General features: G+C 59.3%; 2 protein-coding genes across 3 annotated transcripts in view; both read left to right on the forward strand.

Annotated features, from left to right (window-relative positions):
* Window positions 1-622: 622 nt before the first annotated feature.
* Window positions 623-11,762, forward strand: LOC112118514 (differentially expressed in FDCP 8). 2 transcript variants are annotated; one of them, XM_024216867.3, is made up of 12 exons: window positions 623-664; window positions 4,111-4,236; window positions 5,111-5,208; window positions 5,426-5,575; window positions 5,916-6,057; window positions 6,483-6,647; window positions 7,413-7,540; window positions 8,110-8,223; window positions 8,552-8,632; window positions 9,478-9,618; window positions 10,137-10,246; window positions 10,945-11,762. In XM_024216867.3, the coding sequence occupies exons 2-12, from the start codon at window positions 4,122-4,124 to the stop codon at window positions 11,045-11,047; spliced, it is 1,347 nt and encodes a 448-aa protein (XP_024072635.1). In that variant the 5' UTR covers window positions 623-664; window positions 4,111-4,121; the 3' UTR covers window positions 11,048-11,762. The 2 variants fall into 2 exon arrangements, with proteins under 2 accessions (XP_024072635.1, XP_029770100.1); XM_029914240.1 differs by lacking the exon at window positions 623-664 and having other exon boundaries at window positions 3,360-4,236.
* A 4,123-nt stretch (window positions 11,763-15,885) lies between these two features.
* LOC113409563 (AFG3-like protein 1) overlaps window positions 15,886-22,287 on the forward strand; it is a 15,063-nt gene continuing 8,661 nt past the window's right edge. The window contains 5 exon segments of the mRNA XM_026663621.1: window positions 15,886-16,161; window positions 16,270-16,357; window positions 17,644-17,712; window positions 18,164-18,270; window positions 20,477-20,643. Coding sequence (XP_026519406.1) covers window positions 15,886-16,161; window positions 16,270-16,357; window positions 17,644-17,712; window positions 18,164-18,270; window positions 20,477-20,643 — 707 coding nt within the window.

Raw genomic sequence — 22,287 nt, forward strand, 5'->3', positions numbered from 1 at the left:
CCATGGGTCCAGATGATGATGTCCTCAATGTAGCGCAAGTAGAGTAGGGGCGTTGGGGACAAGAGCTGAGGAAGCGTTGTTCTAAGTCAGCCATAAAGATGTTGGCTACTGTGGGGCCAGGCGGGTACCCACAGCAGTGCCGCTGACTTGAAGGTATACATGGTCCCCACATGTGAAACAGTTGTGGGTGAGGACAAAGTCACAAAGTTCAGCCCCCAGGTTTGGCATGTAACTAGTTCACAAAACTGGGGGGGGTGTTGGGGAAATCCGGGGGGGGGTGTAGGGACATCACTGCTCTCCGCACCCCCGGGACACACGGGTCCAGCCCTGGGGGCGCTCGGCGGCTGCTGGGACTCGGACCTTGGCCAGGGCTGCTGGCCGGGGGGGCCCTGCCGGGCGGGGGGGTCCCCCCGAGGGAAGCCCGAGTCGCTGGCTGGGCCCGGCCCCCCCCTGCGGGCTGTGCTGGGGCGGGGCAGCGGCTGGGGCGCGGGGTCCGCCCGGCCTGCGGGGGCAGCAGCGGCCCCTCCGCCGCCTTCTGCGGCTGCGCCCCCAGCGCCCGAGCTCGCTACAATGTAGCAGGGGCAGCTGGGGTGCGCTGCGGACCCGGCGGGCCGGGCTGGGGCCGGGCGGACCCTGCGCTGCGGACCCGGCGGGCCATGAGCAGGTGAGGGCCGAGCCGAGCCGAGCCGAGCCTGGCCCCGCCGGCAGCGGAGCGGGCTGTGTCCCCAGGGCGGTGCCCCCTGCCCGGCAGCGTCCCGCCCGGAGCTGCGGGTCCCGTCCCCCCGGCCGAGCCTGCGGGGTCGCCTCCAGCCCCCTCAGCCCCAGTGCTGCAGCCTCCCAGACGTGGGGTCTCCTGTGGCGGCTGGGGCCGAGCCTGGCCCTGGAGCGGCTCGGGAGCGGTCGCTGCTGTCCCCTGGGGCTGCCGGGGGTTGGGGACCCAAGTCCCACTGGTCACTTTCCTGCGTGGGGACGGGAAGAGGCGCGCGTGGCTCTAGCCTCGGGATCAGCCCCCCTGAGCCCGAGAAACCGGCCAGGGCGGGGGAGGGGTTCTGCCGCCTGCCCCGGGCCCAGGCATCCCAGACTAGGGCAGCAGGGAACGTGAGGGGCTGCGCTGGGCCCCCGATCAGAGGGCCACAGCTGGGGCGTTCTGCCTGGGGTGCCCATCACCGTGGCATTTAGGCACCAGGTTCTGCAATATTTCTAGGCCACTGCAGAAATCTGCATCCTGCCCCTAGCTCTGGGCGGGTGACGCTTGGTGAGTCCCTTTCCCCTCTCTGGTCTCCCATCTATAAAACGCCCTTTCTCATGGCGGGCTGTAGAGCATTCTTGCTGTGGGTGCGATGTTCTTGTGCTGTGAAGCCCTATATAAACACTGAGCATGTTTATCATCCCACTCTGGCCATGGGAGCTCCGGGGGCAGGTGGGAGGGAGGGGCAGTAACTTGGTGGTGGTTTTAGTTGGGTGTGCGGATAGCACCACAGCTCCAGTTTTGTCACAGCAGCACAGCGATCCTTTTAAAAATCCCACACAGGAAACTGTCAAAACCCGGCTACGTTCACTGTGAGTAAAGAGCCCAGCACAGCACTGAAATCCCACCCTGGCTACCAACCAGGCTTTGAGTGACAATTGGCTTTAGGCGCCACTGTTGATGTTTTTCAAGAGCGTCTATTGAAGGGCCTAAAATGCTTTATTTGGGGCCTAAATCTAGCTGGTGTGTGCATTGGAACGGAGCTGCCTAGTCACTAGGGTGGGACTGCAACTTCAAAACACACCTGTTGTAAACCAAGTTCCTTCCCCGTGCTGCTAATGAAGTGTGGATTTTTGAAAGTGGAAGTAGGCAAATAATGTATCCCTGCCCTTAGCAAGGTTCTGCTTCCTCTGTGCTCATCTCTGGCATTGCACAATGAAACTCCGTCTCCCTCGGGTCTGGGTGCTGATTTGTTTGGGTGTCGAGCCAGGGGAATGGTTTAGAAAAATAACTGCTCACTCTCGAGTTTTGAGTAGAGACACGTGTTTCTGTGTGCGTCATGGGTTTGGGAAACGCTCGTGTGTGGCTGTCTCTGTTTACAGCATTACAATTGGAGGCCAGACTGATCCTGACAGTGTCTCTTCATTAAATGGGATCAGAAATGGTTTCTGGAAATTAAGCAGCTATTTCAACGTAACTTCAGGGAAAGCAGTTTTCCTGCATTTAAATTTCCCTTTTGGATGTCAGGCTAATTCAGGAGAACTAGGAAGCGAAGCTGATCACTCTAGAATTGTTGTCGAATGGTCAGACAGTTCACTCGGTAAAGAGCATTATTAGGATCAGAGCGCCAGCAGTGTGCTCGGCTCGATACAGACCAGTAGGGAAACATCCACAGCTACGCTGGACAAACCTCTTGAAAGAAAAAACTCCCTGGCAGGAACACGCATCCTTCTGTTTCTGGACACGAGGACAAACGGAAACCCCAAAGTTGTACTGCTCATAACGATGTCAGTTTAGTTAATCGGTGCAGCTGCTAGTCTGCTTATACTGTTACAGCTTATTCCCCCTCCCATATGGGACTAGCTCTCCCGGTAAGCACGTTCACTAGTAGAACTGAGCCCACATGAGGGGTTTTACCCGTATGACTGTAGCTGTACAAATCACCCCCTACGGTGTGTAATGCAGGGGCTGCGTAGGAGCTGCACTGTGGCTGACTGTTCCGTATTTGTCCACCTCTCTGTGGTGCGTCTGGTACTGAATGAGGCGGGCCGCTCAGAGTCAGCTTGGCCATTCCCTACACGCGGCTTGTCTTCACTAGTCGTAAAGAGCCTGCGCGTAGCTCGGGTAAGCTGATGTGAGGTAAACCCTGAAGACGAGGCAGTTGGAAGTCTTCGCGTGAGGTAGCCGGTAGAGAGAGCTGGTTGGGGGGCACCAAGGGTAGCGATGGAATATGGGGCTGAGCCCCATTGGTGTGTGTGCCTTACAGGGGTGCCCTGTATCCCGTCCAGGGCATGCAGGACCGCGGGGTGGTGGGTGCCTTTCCCGTGGTGTCTGTGCAGCACGTAACACAAGAGCTCTCTGGATTTTTCACATGTCTCGGGGGTGGCAGTGGTGAGGTGAGAGATTGCACGGTCTTCCTGTGCAGCACGCTGAGATGTTAACAACGCTCCCCAGCTGTGTCCAATTGTAATTGCGTTGCTAGGTTAAGACCCTCCCGGAACACCAGAAGCCAGTGCTTGTCCGAGAAGATGCTCAAGGACGCGTCTCTTCAAAAACGTGGCGTTTTGCTGTGTGACTAAGGGCTTGTCTGCAGCGTGGACGCTAGCTCCAGCCGCTGTCGGCAGGGTCAGTCCACCTCCCCGAGAGGCAGGAGCTAGGTCGATGGAAGAATTCTTCTGTCAGCCCAGCACTCTCCGCGCCGGGGCCTTCCTCGGCGTAGCTTTGTCGCGCGGGGGGTGGATTTTTTCCGCATGAGAGGTCGACCCGGCGACATCAGTCTTTGGAGTGTAGACCTGGCCGTCAGAGGAAGCCTGACTGTGGGGAGAGCACTGGACTGGGACTTGGGAGTGGGGTTTAATTCTTGGCCTGTGGGACCCTGGCCCAGTCACTTCATGTCTCTGTGCCTCAGTTCCCCACCTGTAACCATGTCTGCTCCTCAGGGCAGGGGCCCTTGCTAGGTGTATGTCCTGTGTCTAGCGCAATGAGCACTGTCAGCACACGTTTGTAGAGTGCCATTGGTAGTAGTAACTCCAGGTGGCCGGAGCCGGGGCACGTGCTGTAATGATGGGGTGCCACGTGCTGGGCTCTCAGGTGTCTGGCTGACTTAGTTGGAAGCTGTTCTGGCGACACAGGCAGGTGGAGAGACTGGTTTTTCTACCTCCTCCGCTGTGGAGCACAAACCCCGCAGAGTGTGTGAGCGGCGTGGGGTGATACTGCTCGGTAGTGGCTGGGGAAAATGATCCATCGATTCCAGTTTTAAGTGGAAGCTGCCTGGGCCGGGCTGGGCTGTGGGAGGGAAGGATCAGGCATTGCCAGCTCTAGCCTGTTCCCCTGCTCTAGTGTCACAGGCAGAGAGGGGTGAGCTCCTGGGGCAGGGGCCGTGCCCTGGCGCGGGCTCCCCTCACCTCTGCGTGGTCCGGCAGGTTGGCCTGCTATGGAATGTGATGAGAAGCTGGTCCGGTTCCGACAGGCCCACCTCAACCCCTTCAACAAGCAGCTGGGGCAAGGCCAGCATGACCAGGAGGCTGGGGACGACCTTTCTTGTCGAGGTTAGTGTGGGGTTCCCTCGCCCACGCTGGGGGCAGGGGGCGCATGTCTACCTGCTGCTGGGGAGCAGGCAGTGACCAGGGGCTGGCGCTGGCCAAGGGAGCGCTGAGAGCCACAACCAAAGGGGTGGGGGCCCCCTCTGATCCCAGTCCTCCCCCACCGGGTCCCTGCAAGCCAATTTCCTGCCCAGTCCCCGGGCTGCCAGAGACCTAAGTGCCATTGTCTGGGAGGCTTCCCCCACACCCTGGAGGTGGTGGGGGAGGACACTAGATTCTCCCAGCATAAGGGGCTTGCAGACTCCCAGAAAGGCAGCCGGGGCTCTAGGCACTCCTGGTTCGAACCCCGGCTCGTCCACCCGCTGGCTGCGTGGCCAGGGGACTCGTGCCTGGAAGCTGTGAAGCTCTGAGCAGGGGCAGATCTTGCACATGCCGCAGCCGGTCACTCTTTGGGGCAGGGAGGCTGCGAAGTGAGACGAGAAAGCGCTTTCCCAGCATGTCTGGGGGCTGAGCGTGGGGGCTGTGTGGGGGAGGGGGGAGTGGGCATCTCCGAACCCACCCGTGTCCTGCTGTGGGGTGTTCAGCTGGGAAGGTCTGTGCAGGGGCAGCCCTCGAGTGACCCCTCTCCTGTGTCCCCAGGATTTGGGGTGTGCTCCTGGGAGGGGCCGCTAAGTGCTGCTGGTCCTGGGGCCTGGTGCCCAGAGCCGCCCCCACGCCCAGTGCCCCTCACCATTCAGTGCTGTGGGGATTCCAGGGGCACCGGTGCCCATGTTCTGCAGGGGGTGAGCCTGGCGCTTGCCCTGCAGCTGGGCTGAGACCATCTCGTGGGGGTGGTGGGGGGTGTCTCCCTTCTCTCTCCATATGTCTCTGCTTGTTGCAGACTCGCTGCTGGGGCTGTCCCACGGGGACCCCGGGTTCCAGTGCTCGGAGCGCGTGATGGACTTGGGGCTGGCGGAGGACCACTTCTCCCGCCCTGTGGTGAGTGACTGCGGGGGGTGGCTGGGGCACACGAGTCTCCCGGGGGCGGCTAGGTGAAGGTTGGGGCTGGCAGGCGTCTGGAGGAGCTGTGATGAGGCGTTGATTGGCCCAGCAGGGGCAGCCTGGGAAGTCTCTGTGCCCAGGGTGGGGAAGGGCACCGTGCCTGGGCCCAGCGGGGCAGCGCTGCTCACTGGCATTGCTCGTCTCTTGCCTGCAGGGCTTGTTCCTGGCCTCCGACATCCAGCAGCTGCGGCAGGCGATCGAGGAGTGCAAGCAGGTGATCCTGGAGCTCCCTGAGCACTCGGAGAGGCAGAAAGACGCTGTGGTGAGGCTCATCCACCTGCGCCTGAAACTCCAGGAGCTGAAGGTGTGGCACGGGGGCTGGGCACGGGGTGGGGGCTGCGGCCGGCTAGTGGCTCTGCTGGCTGAGGCCTCGGCTGTGTGGGCACAGAGCAGCCCACCCAGGTAGCAAAGGGCAGGATCCCCCGCTCTGTGCCAGGTGCCTGGGCCTTCCTGCTGACTTGCCAACGAGGGCCCAGGCAGCGCTGAGCAGGATTCTGAGGTTCCGCAGCCCGGGCAGGGAGCGGGGGCCCCACCCCGGGGTGTTGGCAGTGGTGCCCGCAGGAGGCGATGGCCTGGCTCTCGGTGCAAAGGAGGCGAATGTCTCCCAGGCTCAGCCCCGCTCTAGCCGTCTGTCTGTGCTGCAGGACCCCAGCGAAGACGAGCCCAACATCCGGGTGCTCCTGGAACATCGCTTCTACAAGGAGAAGAGTAAGAGCGTCAAGCAGACGTGTGACAAGTGCAACGCCATCATCTGGGGCCTGATTCAGACCTGGTACACCTGCACAGGTGAGCACCAGCCCTGCCAAGGCAGCACCTCCCTGCTCCCCAGCCCTGGGGCAGGACGAAAGCTTGTTCTCCTTCCCGGCGGCGCTGATCCCCTGGAGCTCAGCCAAAGCTGCAGGGCAGACGGGAGGCGGCAGAGCCCCCGGGCTGGGCAGGTGCCTCTGCCGGTCACCTGGGTCCTGCCGCAGACAGGAGTGCAGACCCCTGATGGCATAAATGCCCAGTCGCTTCTCCGCTGCCACCCGCTCTGCTCTGAGCCTTTCCCCGCCGTGCGGGATGGCCCTGTCTCCTGCAGGGCTGGGCCAGTTCTGAGTGTCGTGGGAGTGTTGGCAAGGGGCCTGGGTGCTCCCCGGCCGGGTCAGGCTGAAGCAAGGGAAAGGCCGGGCCGGGCGGGTGACTCCTGGGTCTCTGTGCCATGTCCTCCCCAGGGTGTTACTATCGCTGTCACAGCAAGTGCCTGAACCTCATCACCAAGCCCTGCGTGAGGTCCAAGGTCAGCCACCAGGCCGAGTACGAGCTGAGCATCTGCCCCGAGACAGGCCTGGACAGCCAGGATTACCGCTGTGCAGAGTGCCGGGCGCCCATCTCCCTCCGTAAGTGCCACCCGCGCAGGAGGGGACGCTGGGGCTGAGGTGTGACCGGGGATAGCCGTTAACCCTCACAGTTACCAGCCTGCGTGCGCTGGGACCGGAGCCCACGCCCCGGGGACCTTCCCACTCATCTGAAGCAGAGCTCCGTTAGCAGGAGGGGGGCGATCCCTGTGGCCAACACGTCAGTGGGGTCACCCTGGCGTGTGTGAGAGCAGGCTGGAGCACAGAGCACGGAGGGAGTGGGGCTCGGCTGGGATTAGATCTTGGGAGTTCCTGGCTCCCAGGCCTGTGCTCAGCCCACTCTCGGCATCCCTGGGGTGGGGGTTCTGCAGGGGTGTGGCCGGAGGTTGCTCTGGGTATATGGAGTGCAGGGAGCATGGGCTGAGCACAGAGAGTGGGAGGAGATGACAGCAGAGATACGGGCAGAGGCCTTGGCATCAGGACACGTGGAGTCTGGTCCTGGCCCTGCCCTGACTCACCGTGCGCTCATGGGTGAGTCACTTCCCCTCTCCGAGCCTCAGTTTCCCAAGTGCAGAACAGGGCCAGTGACACTCGCCCAGCCTCCCCGAGCACAGGGCTTGGCACACGCTTGAAGTGTTGGGAGGCTCTGCAGCCTCACGGCTAAGGGGAGCAGCAGGCACTGCCCTGGTGGGTGAGAGCAGAGACCCCTGCTGGGTCTGGAATGGGTTGGGATGGGGGACCTAGCAGGGCTGGGGCCCTGGGGCTGTTCCTGGTATGATGGGGCTGACGGCCCCGTGTCCCATGCAGGGGGTGTGCCCAGCGAGGCCAGGCAGTGCGACTACACCGGCCTGTACTACTGCGGAAACTGCCACTGGAACGACCTGGCCATCATCCCGGCCCGCGTCATCCACAACTGGGACTTCGAACCCCGCAAGGTGAGCAGGCCGGGGCGGGGGGGCGGCCCCGTGGGCAGAGCAGGAGGTGACGCTAGGGGACACTGAGGTTCAGCTACCCTGGGCCGAGCCAGGGCACAGGCTGGGGGGTGGGACACGGAGCCTTTCACCCTTGGCCAGCGGCGTCCGTTCCAGCCCCAGCTGGTGGAGACCGAAGCTAGTTCCTGTCTGCACCTGGTGGCCTGTGATGTGAGCCCGGGGCCTGCAGGGCTCATTTAAAGACGGGACCAGCCCTAGGAGCTGGTTCCCTGGTGCCCTGCGAGAGATGGGGTCCGTGTACGGCGCAGGAGTCGGGCTGGCTTTCTCAGATGTGTCAGCACAGCAGGGCCCTGGCCCTTCCCCTTCCCGGAGTGGGCTGCAGACCCCCTCCCAGGCCCTACCAGAACAGCTGGTCAGTATGGAGGGGCCGCACCCAGCAGTTCCCCTAACCCCCTCTGTGCTAATCACGGGGGCCTGCAGGGCCCCTCCCCGAACCATGTGCTGTTATTTACCCCTGGGGTGGCAGCGGGGGCCCCCGGTTAATAACAGGGCGCTCTGTTCTCCGGGTCCAGGTCTCCCGCTGCAGCATGCGTTACCTTGCCCTGATGGTGTCGCGGCCCGTGCTCAAACTGCGGGAAATCAACCCCCTTCTCTTTAACTATGTGGAAGAGCTGGTGGAGATCCGGGTAAGTGCCTGCGTCCGCTTGGGGCTCGTGCCCCTGGTTCTAAGGGCTGGGGTCCCGTCCCCAGACTGGCTTGTGAGCGTGTGGGGGAGTTCCATGGGGCTTCCAGCTCTGGGCTGGGCCGGGAGCAGCTCCCAGGCATGCCCCCTTCGCTCTGTGTTGTACGTGCTCACCCGACTTCTCACCCCTAGACACTGGGGCCAGGGGGCAGATTATCCCACACCTGCTACTGCAGGGCCCTTACGCTTCCCTGGGAGGGGTCCGGTCGCTGTTGGACAGGATGCTGGGCTAGCCGGGCAGGCCCTGTTTCCTGAGCCCCGTCTCCCTGCAGAAGCTGCGCCAGGATATCCTGCTCATGAAGCCCTACTTCATCACCTGCAAAGAGGCCATGGAGACTCGTCTGCTGCTTCAGGTGCGGGGGTGTCTGCACGGGGAGGGGCTGCTGTGCGAGCGAGTGTGCTGGGATGGGGAGGGAGCTGAACCCCTGAGCGCATGAAGCCGTTTGTGCTCCTTCCCAGCAGGGTACAGATCTTCCACCTGTGCCCAGCTGGTGGAACGGGCCATGACTGGGCAGCTCCAGCCCAGAAGGTGACACCTGAGGGGCGTGGCACTGCCCACCTGCTGGGGGTGAGAGATCCGTTAATCCATCCCTGTCGGGATCAGCTCCACCTTGTGGTTTCCTGAGGGTAGAGGAGCTGTGGGGTCAGCGTCACACGGGCCAAGCCCAGAATCCACGGACGCGATTCTCCCAGCCCCGAACCTCTGGTGCCTGTGGCTGCTGCGGAGACCCCTCTCTGTCGTGCTCCCGTGTGGGGATCTGCCACCCCCCGAGGCGGCGCACAGCAGCGGGTTACGTGGACTCTCTCCGGCACAGGAGCCATGTGCAGGGGGAGGACGAGGGAGGCTGTGGAGGAGGGGGCTGGGTCCGATGGCCGTCGCTAGCCCAGGCAATGCTCTGGGTGGCCTGTATCTCAATCGCCCTGTGTCCTCGATGGAACGTCAGCTCCTGTAGCTGCCTGCCCTGAGCCCCGGAAGACTCGTTGGGCTGCTGGGGACGAGCCCCGGGCCGGGGAGGAAGGGCACGTTGAACCCCAGTGCGTGATGATGGATCAGCCACAGGGTAAAGCGGAGAGCTCTTGGCCAGGGCTTAGTTGGTCTCTGCTCCCTGTCTAAGCCCCAGCTGGGGAAGGCCCCTTGGCAGGTGGGGGCAGGCAGGTGGCTGGGGAGCGTCATGGTCTGACAATTCTTCCCCTGCAGCTGCAGGACCGGCAGCACTTCGTGGAGAACGACGAGATGTACTCGCTGCAGGACCTGGTCGACATCCAGGCTGGGCGCCTCAGCTGCTCCTTAACGGAGATCCACACCCTCTTTGCCAAGCACATCAAGCTGGACTGCGAGGTGGGGCTGGGGGGCTGACCCATCCCCTGGGGATCAGCTGTCTGAGGGGCCGGAAACCCCCACTCCAGCCTGGCCTCCCTGGATGTTTGCAAAGTCTCTAATTTCTGCATCTTCATTGCTAGACAAATGCTTGTGTCTAAACCCCTCCCCTAGCAAACGGGAGGTGGGGGGGCCAGGCCCTGCCCTCCCCCAGTAACAACCCTAGGACGACAGAGCTGGTAGGGAGCAGGCGTGCAGTGGGAGGAATTCCTCCTTTTGAGTCAGGGCTGCGTGGGGGGAGGCGCCATTGCCACTGCCCTGGTGTATTTGAGCCCCCGCAGGTAGCGGAGGTGGGGATGGGGCACACAGGACTGGGAGAACAGGGCCTGGAAGCACTCGGGCCCCAGGGCTCTGACACCCCAGTGTGCAATCTGCTGGAGCCAGCGGCTCCATGGGGGGGCCTGGATCCCAGCACTGGTGGGGAGGGGGAAGGGCCCACGCGCTGCACAGGGCTCAGCGATCTTCACTCTTGTCTCCAGCGGTGCCAGGCGAAGGGCTTTGTGTGTGAGCTCTGCAAAGAAGGGGACGTGCTCTTCCCATTCGACAGCCACACGTCGGTGTGCACTGACTGCTCTGCTGTCTTCCACAGGTGGGTGGGGAGGAGCCTGGGGCCGCATGTCAGCCCCCATGGCGTCCTGTGCCAGCCCCAGCTGGGAGCATGGGGCCCAGTCAGGGAGAGCAGGGAGAGCTCTGTGCTGGGGGAGCCCCAAGATATGCCGGACTGCGAAATGAGCCGGACGCGGAGCCAGACCCCACGGTGCCCATAGGTGGCACTGCAAGGAACCGGCACTGGGCTGACCCTGCCCCTGGCCTAACCTGGCACTGGCCCCTGGGGAGGTGAAGCTGCTGGCTGAGATCCTGCTCTCTGCTGGGCAGTGCCTGGGATGCTGCCCGTGCACTTGGCTCAGCGGTGACCGTGGCTGGCCAGTCTGTTCACGTGCAGTTGGGTGAAGCGGGTCCCGAGTGTGGCACCTTGGACCTCTCCAGTGCTGGGGTGGGATGGGGCTGGGCTGGGCTGGGCTGCCTTGAGGAGCTGGCTTGCTCCCTGGCATGCTGCCCTCTCCTGTGGGTCTGCACCTGTCTGCTGGCTCATGTGCTGCTGCAGCCACGCTCTCTGTAAGGGCACTGCGGGTGGCTCCCAGAGCTGGGGGGGCACTGGCTGTGAATTCTAGGGGGCATGCAGCGCCTTGCCAGCAGAAGCGCCCGGCGAGGCTGCAGGGCTGGCCTGAGCCCCACGCTCCTGACGGCAGGGCCAATGGGAGTAACCTTCCTCCTCCTCGCTTCCAGGGACTGCTACTATGACAACTCAACGACGTGCCCCAGGTGTGCCCGGCTCAGCCTGAGGAAGCAGTCGCTCTTCCGAGGCCCCAGTGCGGAGGAGCAGGCCTAGGGTCCCCCAGTGCCCCCCCGACCTTGGCACCAAAGAACATTGGAGAGAACTGGGCGTTCCAGAGGGGCGCGGCTGCAGCGCTGGGGCTGCAAGATCTGAACTAGCTGCCACCGGGGGCGGACCCCGGGCCAGGGAGCGAGATGTCGCACAGGCCCGAAGGAGTGCTTTGCTCTGGGACCAGCCCAGCATGCTGCCTGTTGCTGGGAGGCAGCTCAGCAGGTTCTGAACCCAGCTCTGAGAACTCCTGTGCTGGGGGGGGGTGTAATGGGGTGGCAGGAGTTGCTGGGGGGCTCTCGCTGTCCCAGCCGGCCCCTGCTTTACGCAGGGTGTTTGGGTGGAAGAGAGAGCACCAGGGCCTCCCACCCCCTCCCTCACTACTGCCTCTTGCCTCACCCGTCTTGCTGCTGCTGTTACTGGGATACACTGGTGGGGGGCTAGGAGCTAGCTGGGGTCCGTCTCCCCATGCTGCAATCCCACCTCCCCACGGCAGGGCAGACGTTGGGTTTTCAGCAAGCAGAACCAAGGACTCAAGGCTGCTGGGCCCGGCCAGGGAGGGGCGCAGGTTTTGGGCAGTGACCGTGATGGAGCTCTGGGGGGGTAGCTACGGGATGAGCACTAATCCCTTTAGTCTTCCTTTTTCTACAGCTGAGGGAGCAGGGCTGCAGGCTCTGTGCAGGGCCGAGCCCCTCCATCCCAGGGGAAGTGGGAACTAGCAGGCTTTGTTCTAATCGCTTTTCCTCTTGTCGGTTCCGCCCCAGCCGGTCTGTGGGGCTCTCGCACCACCGGGGGAGGGGCTGTGTACGAAATGCCCTGGATAGCAAGTGAAACACACACTACCTGTTTGTAACCCGATTTCCCAGAGGACGTGTTTCAGCTGCTGGGCCACTTCCACTCCCTTTGGGTAAGGGACTTGCTTCTAGTCCCAGTGCTAAGGGCAGGCTGAAGCCAGCAGAGGCCCTGAGCTATTGCTTAGAGCTGGAGTCCAATCAAAGGGGGTTGGAATGGAAACACCACCTCTGCTGAACGGGGTGTGGGCAGTCAGACCCCTCTGGGAACCGAGATGGGCCAAAGGTAGCACCCCCACCCCCTGAGCCAATGTAGTGTGTGGGGGGCCATTATTGCCAGGTCCCAACTGCCTCTGACCTCTTCCTCCGCTTGGATCATAGTGTTTGCTATTCGCAAACGCTGGGATTGTTACTGGGCTTCTGTTAACCCCCACGCTCAGTTTTCACTTGCTCATTTCATTTCTTTCTCAGTAGTTCTCCTCGGATGAAACTTCTCCTACCCCCTGACCGCATCCCGCCCCCAGGACTGTTACACATTGAAAGCCTCCCACTTCACACTGGCATGAACTCAGCCTCTGGTTCCCCTTTGCAGTGCGGATGTTGCCTACTCTGGGTTTGGTGTAGTTGTCATGGCCTAAGCCCTTAAACTCTAACTCCCTTTTCGGGGGTTTGTAACTTTCACCTGCTAGGCTGAAACGTCCCCGTCCTGGGCTCTGACCAGAGGCGAGCGCTTGGAGAAAGGGTCCGTGACAGCAGCTCTGCCTCTCCGGAGAAATCTGGCCCTTGTCTCTTAGTGAAAATGAACCACCACGTGTCTGGGACGCTCCTCAAAAAGTGAGCTGCTGCCGCAACCTTCTCTTAATGGTTTTATGTTTAATGGCTAGTCCGCCAGGGCGGGTGTGCAACAATGCGTGAACACTAGCGTGAGCACTTTAATTTCTGTACAGATGTGTATGTTGGTTCTGTTTGAGTAGAAATAACAAACCTTGCTACAGAATCATTGTTTACCCTGTAAGTCCCTGACTTTTTCTTGGTTTCTAGAAACACTTGGTTTGCCTGTGTGGGTGAGAGATTCAGATGGCAGGCTCCAGGCAGGCAGGGGGGAGGATCGCTGTGAAGCTGGAGTGAGGCGGTGGTTGTTTTTTTAACTTTAGTTCCTAATCTTGCAATGACAAAGTCTTAAGAAGAAAGCGTTCTCCCGGCCCCCCACCCCCCAGTTCAGAGGGCAGGACTAGCAGCGCAAGTGTGTTTTACACCCCTGCCCAGTCACCAGAGCCTAGGCATGGAAGAGCACTTGCTGAACCTGCTGTTCCACACGCTTGCAGAAGCCTGACAAGCAGCATATGCCACAGGTGTGGCCACACGTGCTAGCCTGTGGCAGGATGGGCAGTCCTGAGGGAAGGGTGCAATTCCCACTTTCCAGGCGGTGTCGTGTCTAACCCGACTGCCATACGTTTATCAGACCCAGCGCTGTTGCACCTGTGGCAAGAGACAGTCTAGGCCCCTAGGCCAGCTGCTCTATGGCCTTTATTAAATGCACCTTGGAAAGAGTGACTGCAGCAGCTGCCGCGTTGCACCTGAGCCCCAGACAGATCACTGTCATTGTCTGTGTGTGTATTGTTACCAGACCCTCGGAGTCTGGAACTTCAGGAGTGCTTCGAGTAGCATAAATCACCAATGGGAAAGACAGAACGGATGGCATGATCCTTGCCTCTATCTGGAAGGGAAAAGACAGGGGAAGTGGCTATGTCTGCATGGCAGCTGGGAGTGTACCTCCTAGGCCGACTAGACAGATACAGCTGGTTCTGCTTGAGCTACCGGGCTAAAAATCGCTGTGTGAATGTTGTGGCATGGGCTAGCCACGTGAGGACAACCCATCTGCCCTCTTTGCAGCTCTGAGCTCCTGGGGCTGGCAACCCTTGGCACCCAGCCCATCAGGGTAAAGCCGCTGGTGGGCCGGGCCGGTTTGTTTATCTGGAGCATCCGCAGGCAAGGAGCTCCCACAGGCCGCGATTCGCCGTTCCTAGCCAACGGGGGGCGCAGGAAGCGGTGTGGGCTGAGGGACGTGCTAGCCTCTGCTTCCCACAGCTCCCATTGGCCAGGAATGGCAAACCACAGCCCGCGGGAGCTGCGGGGCTCCGTGCCTGCGGATGCTCCAGATAGACAAACCAGCCCGCCAGTGACTTTACCCTGGTGGGCTGGGTGCCAAAGGTTGCCGACCCCTGAGCTAGGCCATGCCACACTGGCCACACTACTATCTTTAGCAGGTAGCTCAAGCAGAGCTAGTGTGTGTCTGTCTGTCCAGCATGGGAGGCACGTTTCTAGCTACATTGTGAACATCCCCTCTTACAGTGCAGTCTGATTCCTTGCCATGCCTGCCCTCCTGTCAAAGGGGTCACTTCATAATGAGAACAAAACTGTTTAGCTGACACAGCTGCCCTGTAACCTGCACAGTGAGGACAGAACCAGGACCAAAAGTTTGCAGTTTGCAAAGTGTGAATGACAAAAACAAAACCTCTGGGGAAGTTTCCCTGTGGTTACACCACAACTTGGTGGCTGTAGCAAGGGGGAGGAATGGGGGATAGTAGCACAGGAATCTAACGTACAATGGAATTGATTCAATAAACCACTGTATTTGATCATTTTAATGGAGTGTCGTCATTGCTCGTTTGTTGAAGGAGGGGGCGGTGGGGATCAGGCCAAACGGCTCACTGAGGTTACATGCTGCTGCTGGGTCTGTCATTACTTAACCTGTTGCACTGAAGCCTGGGAAGGAAAGTTCAGTTGCTAATGAACTAAAGACTACAGCATGACTCAGCATTTGCTGGGACACAGATTACCAGAACTTCCCCTTCCGGCCTTGGCCAGACCAGGATGGCGGGGGGAGGGGGGAAATAACTTGGCTTGGTTTGGTGACCTACCAACCAGTTCAAGCACACCCTGGGGACGCACTGCTGGGGTGAGCCCAGGCCCCTGCAGCTACGTTGTTAGTTGTAGCAGAAATGAAAGCTCAGTTCTTGGCACACTGTCCCTTTGCAGGGAAGCCAGGGGGCACTCCAGGAGATAGCTGGGGTCTGTCTCCAGGGCTGCTGCAATCCCCCACCCCACTGCAGTGCAGACATGGGGGGGGGGACTAGCTGGGGTCCCCCACCCCACTGCAGTGCAGACATGGGGGGGGGGACTAGCTGGGGTCCCCCACCCCACTGCAGTGCAGACATGGGGGGGGGACTAGCTGGGGTCCGTCTCCAGGGCTGCAATCCCCCACCCCACTGCAGTGCAGACGGGGGGATCCACACTGGACTCCACCGCCTATTGTCCCTGCGCTGGGAGGCCGCTCTGGGCAGGGCCCGCGGGGGGCACGGGAAACGCGGAGCCGTGGGCAGCCCGGAACCAAAGGCCCCAGCGCTCGTCCCTACCCGGAATGTCTCGCTGAGACCCCGGCGGAGCCTTTCCTGTCCCGGCGTCAGGTGCTTCCGCCCAGGACGAGGGGCAAGGCGCATGTGCACACAGACTTCGCGGGCGTGAACTCTGCGCATGCGCGTCAAGGCGCGGCGGAGCCGTGGGGAATGGCTCATCGGCTCGCGTCGGGGACTCTGGTGCCGCCTCTCGCTGCCCTATGGCGAGGGGGCTGCCGGACGCACACACCGGCTGGACTCAGGGACCTGGCACCGATCCGGCAGGTGAGAAGTGACTGTTTCTTTTCCGGCATTGTCGTAAAATGTACGGCTCCGTATGCCACTACAAGGGGCAAACCGTCGCCCTGATGACGTCATCGGCGCGCGCTGGTTTCGGTCATGACGTCCCTATAGCTGGAGAGACGCGCTATTCAGGGGGCGTGGTCTGGTTGTTAGGACGGGTGGGCGGAGCGCACAGCCGTGAACGGTGTGAAAGCCCCGCCCCTTGCGCCCTGTGCGCCCCTCCCCCCCGCGGTGCTCTGAGGGGCAGGGCCAGGCCGTTTCCTGCTCACCCTCCCATGATGCTCCGAGTTCTCCAGCTGCCCACGGAGCCGCCCAGGGCTGGCACCCCCCATCCCCCACAGCCAGCGCTGGCTCCATGGACACCAGGCCCGTCCTCTGCCGCCCCACCCTGGCTGCCCGGGCACTGAGGCAGAGGCCTAGCTCGGCGCCAGGTCTCCTGGGCCCTGCCCGAGCCGGCACCTAGGGGCTACGTCGGGGTCCAGCTGAGGAGCTCTGCGCGCAGGACTGGGGAGGCCGGGCCGAAGGTTGCTTTGTGCCTCCTGGCGTGCTGGGACTGCATGGCTCCTCCTGTCAATTAGAGCAGCCCCAGAGCTGCTCTAGTTTACGCGTGGGCTGCCTGCGGTCCCAGAAGGTAATTGGAGCACAGCAGCGCTCTGATCAGTCCAAGGGTGCCTGCCCCCCGAGAGCCAGTTCAGTCCTGTGTCAGTGGTGTACATGAGACTACTCTTTACTGTTCTAGTGGCTCAAGGGGATCCGCACTCCGCAGCAGGAGTATCCAGGGAGCATAGCATCCGCTTGGCAATGGCTCTGCTCAAAACCACCCAAAGGTATGTGTCTCCAGCAAGGCTACTAGTAGGGCCTTTTGCTTCTACTAGCTTTCTTGGGGTAGCTGTGGTTGGCAGAGGGATCTAGACGTTAAACAAGACGGGCGCGAATGCAGGCCCCGAGTGAAAGGGGCTTGGGAATGGATTGCAGAACAACCCTGCGCAGGGAGGGTGGGCTGCTGCTGCAGGGCTAAAACAATGGGGAGCAGAGATCTGTTTGAATTCCTTGGGGCAGGGAGCGATTTTTTTTTATTCTGTGTTTGTACCTCGTCTGGCACCATGGGTCCTGGGCCGTGTCTGGGGCTCCCAGGTGCTACCATAATACACCTAATAATGTACATCACTTGGCAGGCCCTGGGCCCATTAATAATAATAATAGCCCCTAGTGATGTTAAAGGGATGCCATCAGCTTAAAAATCACACTTCTGTTTAAGGGTGGGGTTTTAATATGTGTTTCGGGTAACAGCTGAGGTTCGTGTGGCTATAAATCCAGACAAATTGGCAGGGAGACTCGGGCAGGGGCAGGGCCCAAACCTCACTGTAACTCACTTTCTGCAACTGCCTAGATTCAAGCTGCTCCTGGCCCTTTGATAAGTGTTGTGTTGCAGGGCTCTCGCCTGCTGCCCTGATTTATATCCCCACAGAATCACCTCAGGCAGATTCAGTCCACCTCAGGAAGTCCGAGTTAAAACCTGAATGTTGGGGCACCTTTTCTCCAGAACTCCCCTTTGCAGTGGGATAGTAGAAGATAACCAACGTGAGCTGAGCGAGTCCCTCTTCTGGCTTAGTCTGCATTCCAGCCTTTGAGCCAGAGAATGGGGGGATCCCCCCCTAGAGATCAGGATATGTTTGTAGACTTTCAAAGAGTGCTATGCAAGGCATTCCTCTGCGCAGGGACCTTCCCTCTACAGAGGCAGCAACATACTAGCTAGCAGGTGTTTCTTCCTTCCCTTAGATCGATCTGTCCAAGTTAGATCCCAGAAGCAGAGATCTTTCTTGGACAATGCTGTTTGGTAAATAAATGTAAAGCTACATGCTCTAATAATATCTGGTATTGACTATTGTAACCTCCTTCTCTCCAGTCTTGTAGATACTAATCTGCCCCCTGCGGTCCGTTCAAAAGGCTGTCATCAAAATCATTTCCCCTGACCTTTTGGTTTTGGTTTAGCATCTTCCTGGTTTGCCCAGAATCTTTCCCCTATAAACAGAGGGGACTCTTTGACTGCACAGTGTCAGTCCAGTGTCACTGTACCTTTAAATAACCAAAACACAATCACTTTCTCTCTAAGGCTTTGAGAAGTATTTTAAGAAGAATGGAAAAAGTCCCGGCCCAGCAGAGGATGCTCACCAGACTAAAGGTAAACAGTCCCAAATCCTCCAGGGCTGGTCCTTAGGTTTTATAAAGATGCTCAGGAGTGGGAGAGTGTTAGTGAGGGGCTGGATAGCGATTGCTACAGTGTGCATGTGTGTGCCTAAAATACCCTCATGACCATGAGTCAGTACGTTTCCCCACCACCACTACTCTGAGAATTCAACCCTTGTCATGACACCCAACTCTCTCTGCTCTTCTAGTCCTGCCCACCTCAATTCAGATCTGTAAAATCCCCGTTGCGCTGTAGGATTCTGAGTACAATTGGCTTTATCTCGCTTGCCCTGTCTACCTCTTTTTAAATATTTTTTAATTAGACCTTCCAAACAGGGCTGGCTTATTTAATAAATGGGCTGGCTGTTCGGCGTGTGAATGGGATGGGGAAATTGGGCTCTCTTCAAAGCCAATTGTCTGTCTTAATGCACCTTTCTTTTCCCTAGGCCTCCCTGATCCAAAAGATCTCGGTCATGGGGGAAATGGCGGAGGAGGTGGCGGCAAGAGAGGAGGGAAGAAGGAGGATTCTGGGTGGTGGAGGCGCGTGTGGAAGGTCTGTAGCTCTGTTATAGGGGCAGTGATAATTAAGGTTCCAGGAGGATTATGTCCCTTTGTTCGTTCCAAAAATCAGTCTCAGTCCTCACAGGTTCATCTCCCTGTCTCTTGCAGGGCAGACTGAATTGTCTGGAAAGTCGCACGTAAATCTCTTTATTAGTTTAGTAGTTCAAGTGGCTCCCTGTTTGCAGTGTAAATCTGCTGTCTGGCTCTTCCTTCAGATCGCTCCAGCTTAATGTTCACCACAGTCACTCGCTGTAACCTTCAGTTTGGATCCTGTGTCAGAAATGTTTCTGTTTGTGCCCCAGCAGCAGCCATGGGAATACAAAATCGATCGCAAGCCGCGGATATAATATTCCACAGCAAAGCCCATACAGGGCTGCAGCGGCGCGCCAGCTTTCTGAGACTTGCAAGGCTCCAGCAGAGCTCGAGCCTGGCACCCCAGCAGTCTTCGTGTGCCCACCCGCACAAGTTGCCTGGGGCACCAAGCTGCTAGCCATGCAGAGAGAATGTGTTCCCCCGTGTAGTGCAGTGTGTGCTTGCTCCAGCTGGGTCAGCACCAAGGGGATATGAAGGAGCTGTGAGCCAGCCCCCTCCCCCCCCACCACCACGCATGCACGCACACCCAGACAATACCTACAGCATAGGGTGGTCTCCCGGGCAAGAGCAGAGGATCGCCTGGTGTGAGGGGAGGAGGGCACGTGGCTGGGGTGTTCCATTGCCCAGCTAACTCAGTGGGCCTTGCTGGCAGCAAAAGGCAGTTCCAGCCAAGGCACAAGTTAGGGCAGCCTCTGAGGGTTAGGAGGGTACATGGGTCCCCTTGTCTGCCCTGCACTGGGCTCAGCACCAGCTCAGGGAAGAATTGGGCCAGCAGTGCTCAGCACGTAAAGGCTTTCCTGCCCATCAGACTCCCTGCTCCTTGTGTTGGTTTGGTTTTTAAAAACTAGACAATTCCTATACGCAAACTTAATTAACTCAGGGTTAAGGAAGCTGAAATAGCCACATAACCCTTACGTACCATGCCTACCTATAGCATTGCCACTGGAAATACCCAAGCACTGAAGAGACAGGAAATGAGCGATGCCAGGAAATGTGACCTTGGCTAAGGACAATATTCCTGTGAAAACTCTACAAATGCCAGGGAGAACCTTAGTGCTGGCCCACAGCCCAGACTCACAAGTGTGGGACATCTGGATTGCAAGAGTCTGTTAGCTGTCCTGTAGGGCAGGGCGAAGGTGGTGGTTGGAATGTGTAGGGTGAACTTTCCCCTCAGGATAGTGGTGAATTGATAGAATATTTATATGAATGATCTGAACTGGTCATTTCCTGTCGGTAATACGTGGGTATTTTAATGACAGTGCTGTAGTTAGATAAGTGACATAAGTCACTAATTGCATCAGCTTCCTTATTTCCGAGTCATTGGGGTTTCTTGTGAGGATTACAAACCCTTTTGCTTTTTGCCAAAAGTAACTACAAACGCTGCAGAATTTCTCTGTTGGAAGGAGCTCTGCTTGCCAGGATCTAGGGATAGTTTTTCTTTCGGGATTAACATTAGCTCTGTGAGAGGGTGGGGCAAGGGGCTACCTTGGAAGGGAGGCATGAATAAGCCACGTGACACACAGGTGGCTGCGGGCTGAATGCAGCCCAGAGCCAGAGGTGTGGCTAGTGAAGATTGTGTGTTCCTCCTTGGTCCGAGTGGCCAAGGCATGCTGGGGCCTGTACTCGGCAGGCCACACCTCCGTGTTCGAGGTGCAAATGGTTGGCGTTTGGTTGGGCAGTATGGCAGATCAGTGCCCAGGCTCTCAGCGGGCTGCCAGCATGCCCTTTCTCAGGCAGAGTCTGGGGGCCCAGGCCCAGCTGCACAAGTGCAGGTATTGACTCCAGTCTGACGCACTAGGCTCCCCGCTCTACGTGTGAGCACTCCGTGTAGACACAGGCGCCGCGCTCGGAGATCAGGGTGGGGCTGCGGCACAGATGCACTGGCTGTTTCTTCGCAATTGGAGCAGTCCTGCACCCCTTTCAAACCTGCTGTGCCAGCAGCCTGCACTGAATCGTTCAGTAGCACTGCAGGGCTGGCCGTCAGGGCAGGGGGCAGCAAGGAACTGGCGGTTGCTCCCAGGCTAATTCTGAATGTTGGATGTTTATTTCCCAGTTGGAATCAGGCTGCTGACTTGTAGCATTCTTTTCCTTTTCTCCCACCCCAGGGAGAGTTCCCCTGGGATGACAAGAACTTCTGCTTCCTGGTTGTCATGGGGGCAGGCGCTGCCGTGGGATTCCTCTATTTTTTTTGGCAAGATCCTGGCAGAGAAATCAACTGGAAGCATTTTGTCCATTACTACTTGGCTAGAGGATTGGTGAGGAAATGTCGTCTGTGTGTGAGAGAATGGCTCTCTCCTGGCTCATTGTGCACGTTTTCCCCATTTGTCCACTTGTGACTAGCATGGCGCTTGGGTTACCAAGTTGCCTCTGAATCCTGCTGACTCCGGGCTGGGGGAGACCACCCCCAGAGGGCCTCTGGAAAGCAGGGACTATTCGGGCACCATTCGGAGGCTGGAGTCAGGGGGCAGCTTCTGTTTTGATCAGGGAGAGCCCTGTTATCAGAGCATGGGCACCCCCATTCCTCACTCCCTGCCAATTGTTCCCAGAGGACTGGGTGTTACACGTCAACTGATCCTGTGCGAGGGCTCCCACACGAGCCCTGGGCTGCCCTTTACCTCTAGCTTCACAGCAGAAGCATGTGACTTGCAAGGCCTTGTGTGCCTTGTGCCAACTGCCTCGAAATCCTGGGCAAGGTCCCTGGGTTCTGCAGCCTCTGGTGGAAGTTCTGCAGAAGCTTCATATCCCCGGAGGGGAGGGAGGTATTGAGTTAATAATGAAGTCCCTGCCAGAGCCTCTGTTGTTTTATTCTGACTTTGTTTATTTTATGCTGTCTCCAAAATTTCAGTTTTCAGTGTGGCACAAGTTGCCATCCTTAGGTTTCAGAGTTAACACCCCATTAATAACGGGGTGGTTTGTACTTCCGAGTCGTTGTTTTAGGCTTTCTGCAGACTCAGGCAGGCATCTCTATGTCCATTTATGCTTGGTTCATGTTGTCCAGCGTTTCACCACAACTGTGAGGTCTAGAAGAGTGTCAGTGTCTCTGTGTGTCTGTCTAAGGAAGCAGAGATTCTGGAGCTCACTTCTCCCATCCGTTCTTACCAGGGGAGCCCCAGAGCACTTGTGGCCGCCAGTGCTCCGGGCTGGCCACAGAATACATCGGGATAGTGGGGGCGTCTGGGTTGCTGTAGGAGCCTACCTTAAAGTTAGCGTATTATGTGAACCAGCATCCCCCTGACTGTTCCCTGGAGACTGGCTCTGTGCCCTGCTGTCTCGGGCCCCAGTAATTATGGGAAGCCCTAGGTGGGGCTGTCTGCGGGTATCTCTCAGCAAGGCAGCCCCTGGAGACTTCCCCAGACCTGTGTCCTGGTGCTGCTCTGCTGTTTGGCTGGGACCCCCTAGCCACGCCTGTGTAACTGCCCTTGCTGCCCGCTCCACGGGCTGCTGATGCCGTTCCGCGTGCCGTTTGGCTGGTCCCTGCTGAGGTGCTATTGGGATTGCTGCTGGATGGACACAGCTCAGTGTATGTCATGGCTGGTGGGATGAGGACGGCCTGAGCCTATTACAGGGACTCCGCCATCCGTGTAGCGTAGACCCCACTCCTTTCTAGTGTGGTTGGTTTAAAAGGACTGTAGCCTCTGGCTCCCAGCTACCCCATGGTGTCTGGTAAATACTCCCAGTAGAGCAGCTAGGGCTGGGCTGCGTGATCCGGGGCTGGGCTGCGTGATCGGGGGCTGGCTCGCCGGGCCGGGGCTGGGGCTGGGCTGTGTGATCGGGGGCTGGCTCGCTGGGGCTGGGCTGTGTGATCGGGGGCTGGCCGGGCCGGGGCGGGGGCTGGGCTGTGTGATCAGGGGCTGGCCGGGCCGGGGCGGGGGCTGGGCTGTGTGATTGGGGGCGGGCTGGCCGGGCCGGGGCTGGG

This window comes from Terrapene carolina, unplaced genomic scaffold, assembly GCF_002925995.2.
Source record: "Terrapene carolina triunguis isolate 2854851 unplaced genomic scaffold, T_m_triunguis-2.0 Scaffold33891, whole genome shotgun sequence".
NCBI classification, from domain to species: Eukaryota; Metazoa; Chordata; order Testudines; family Emydidae; genus Terrapene; species Terrapene triunguis.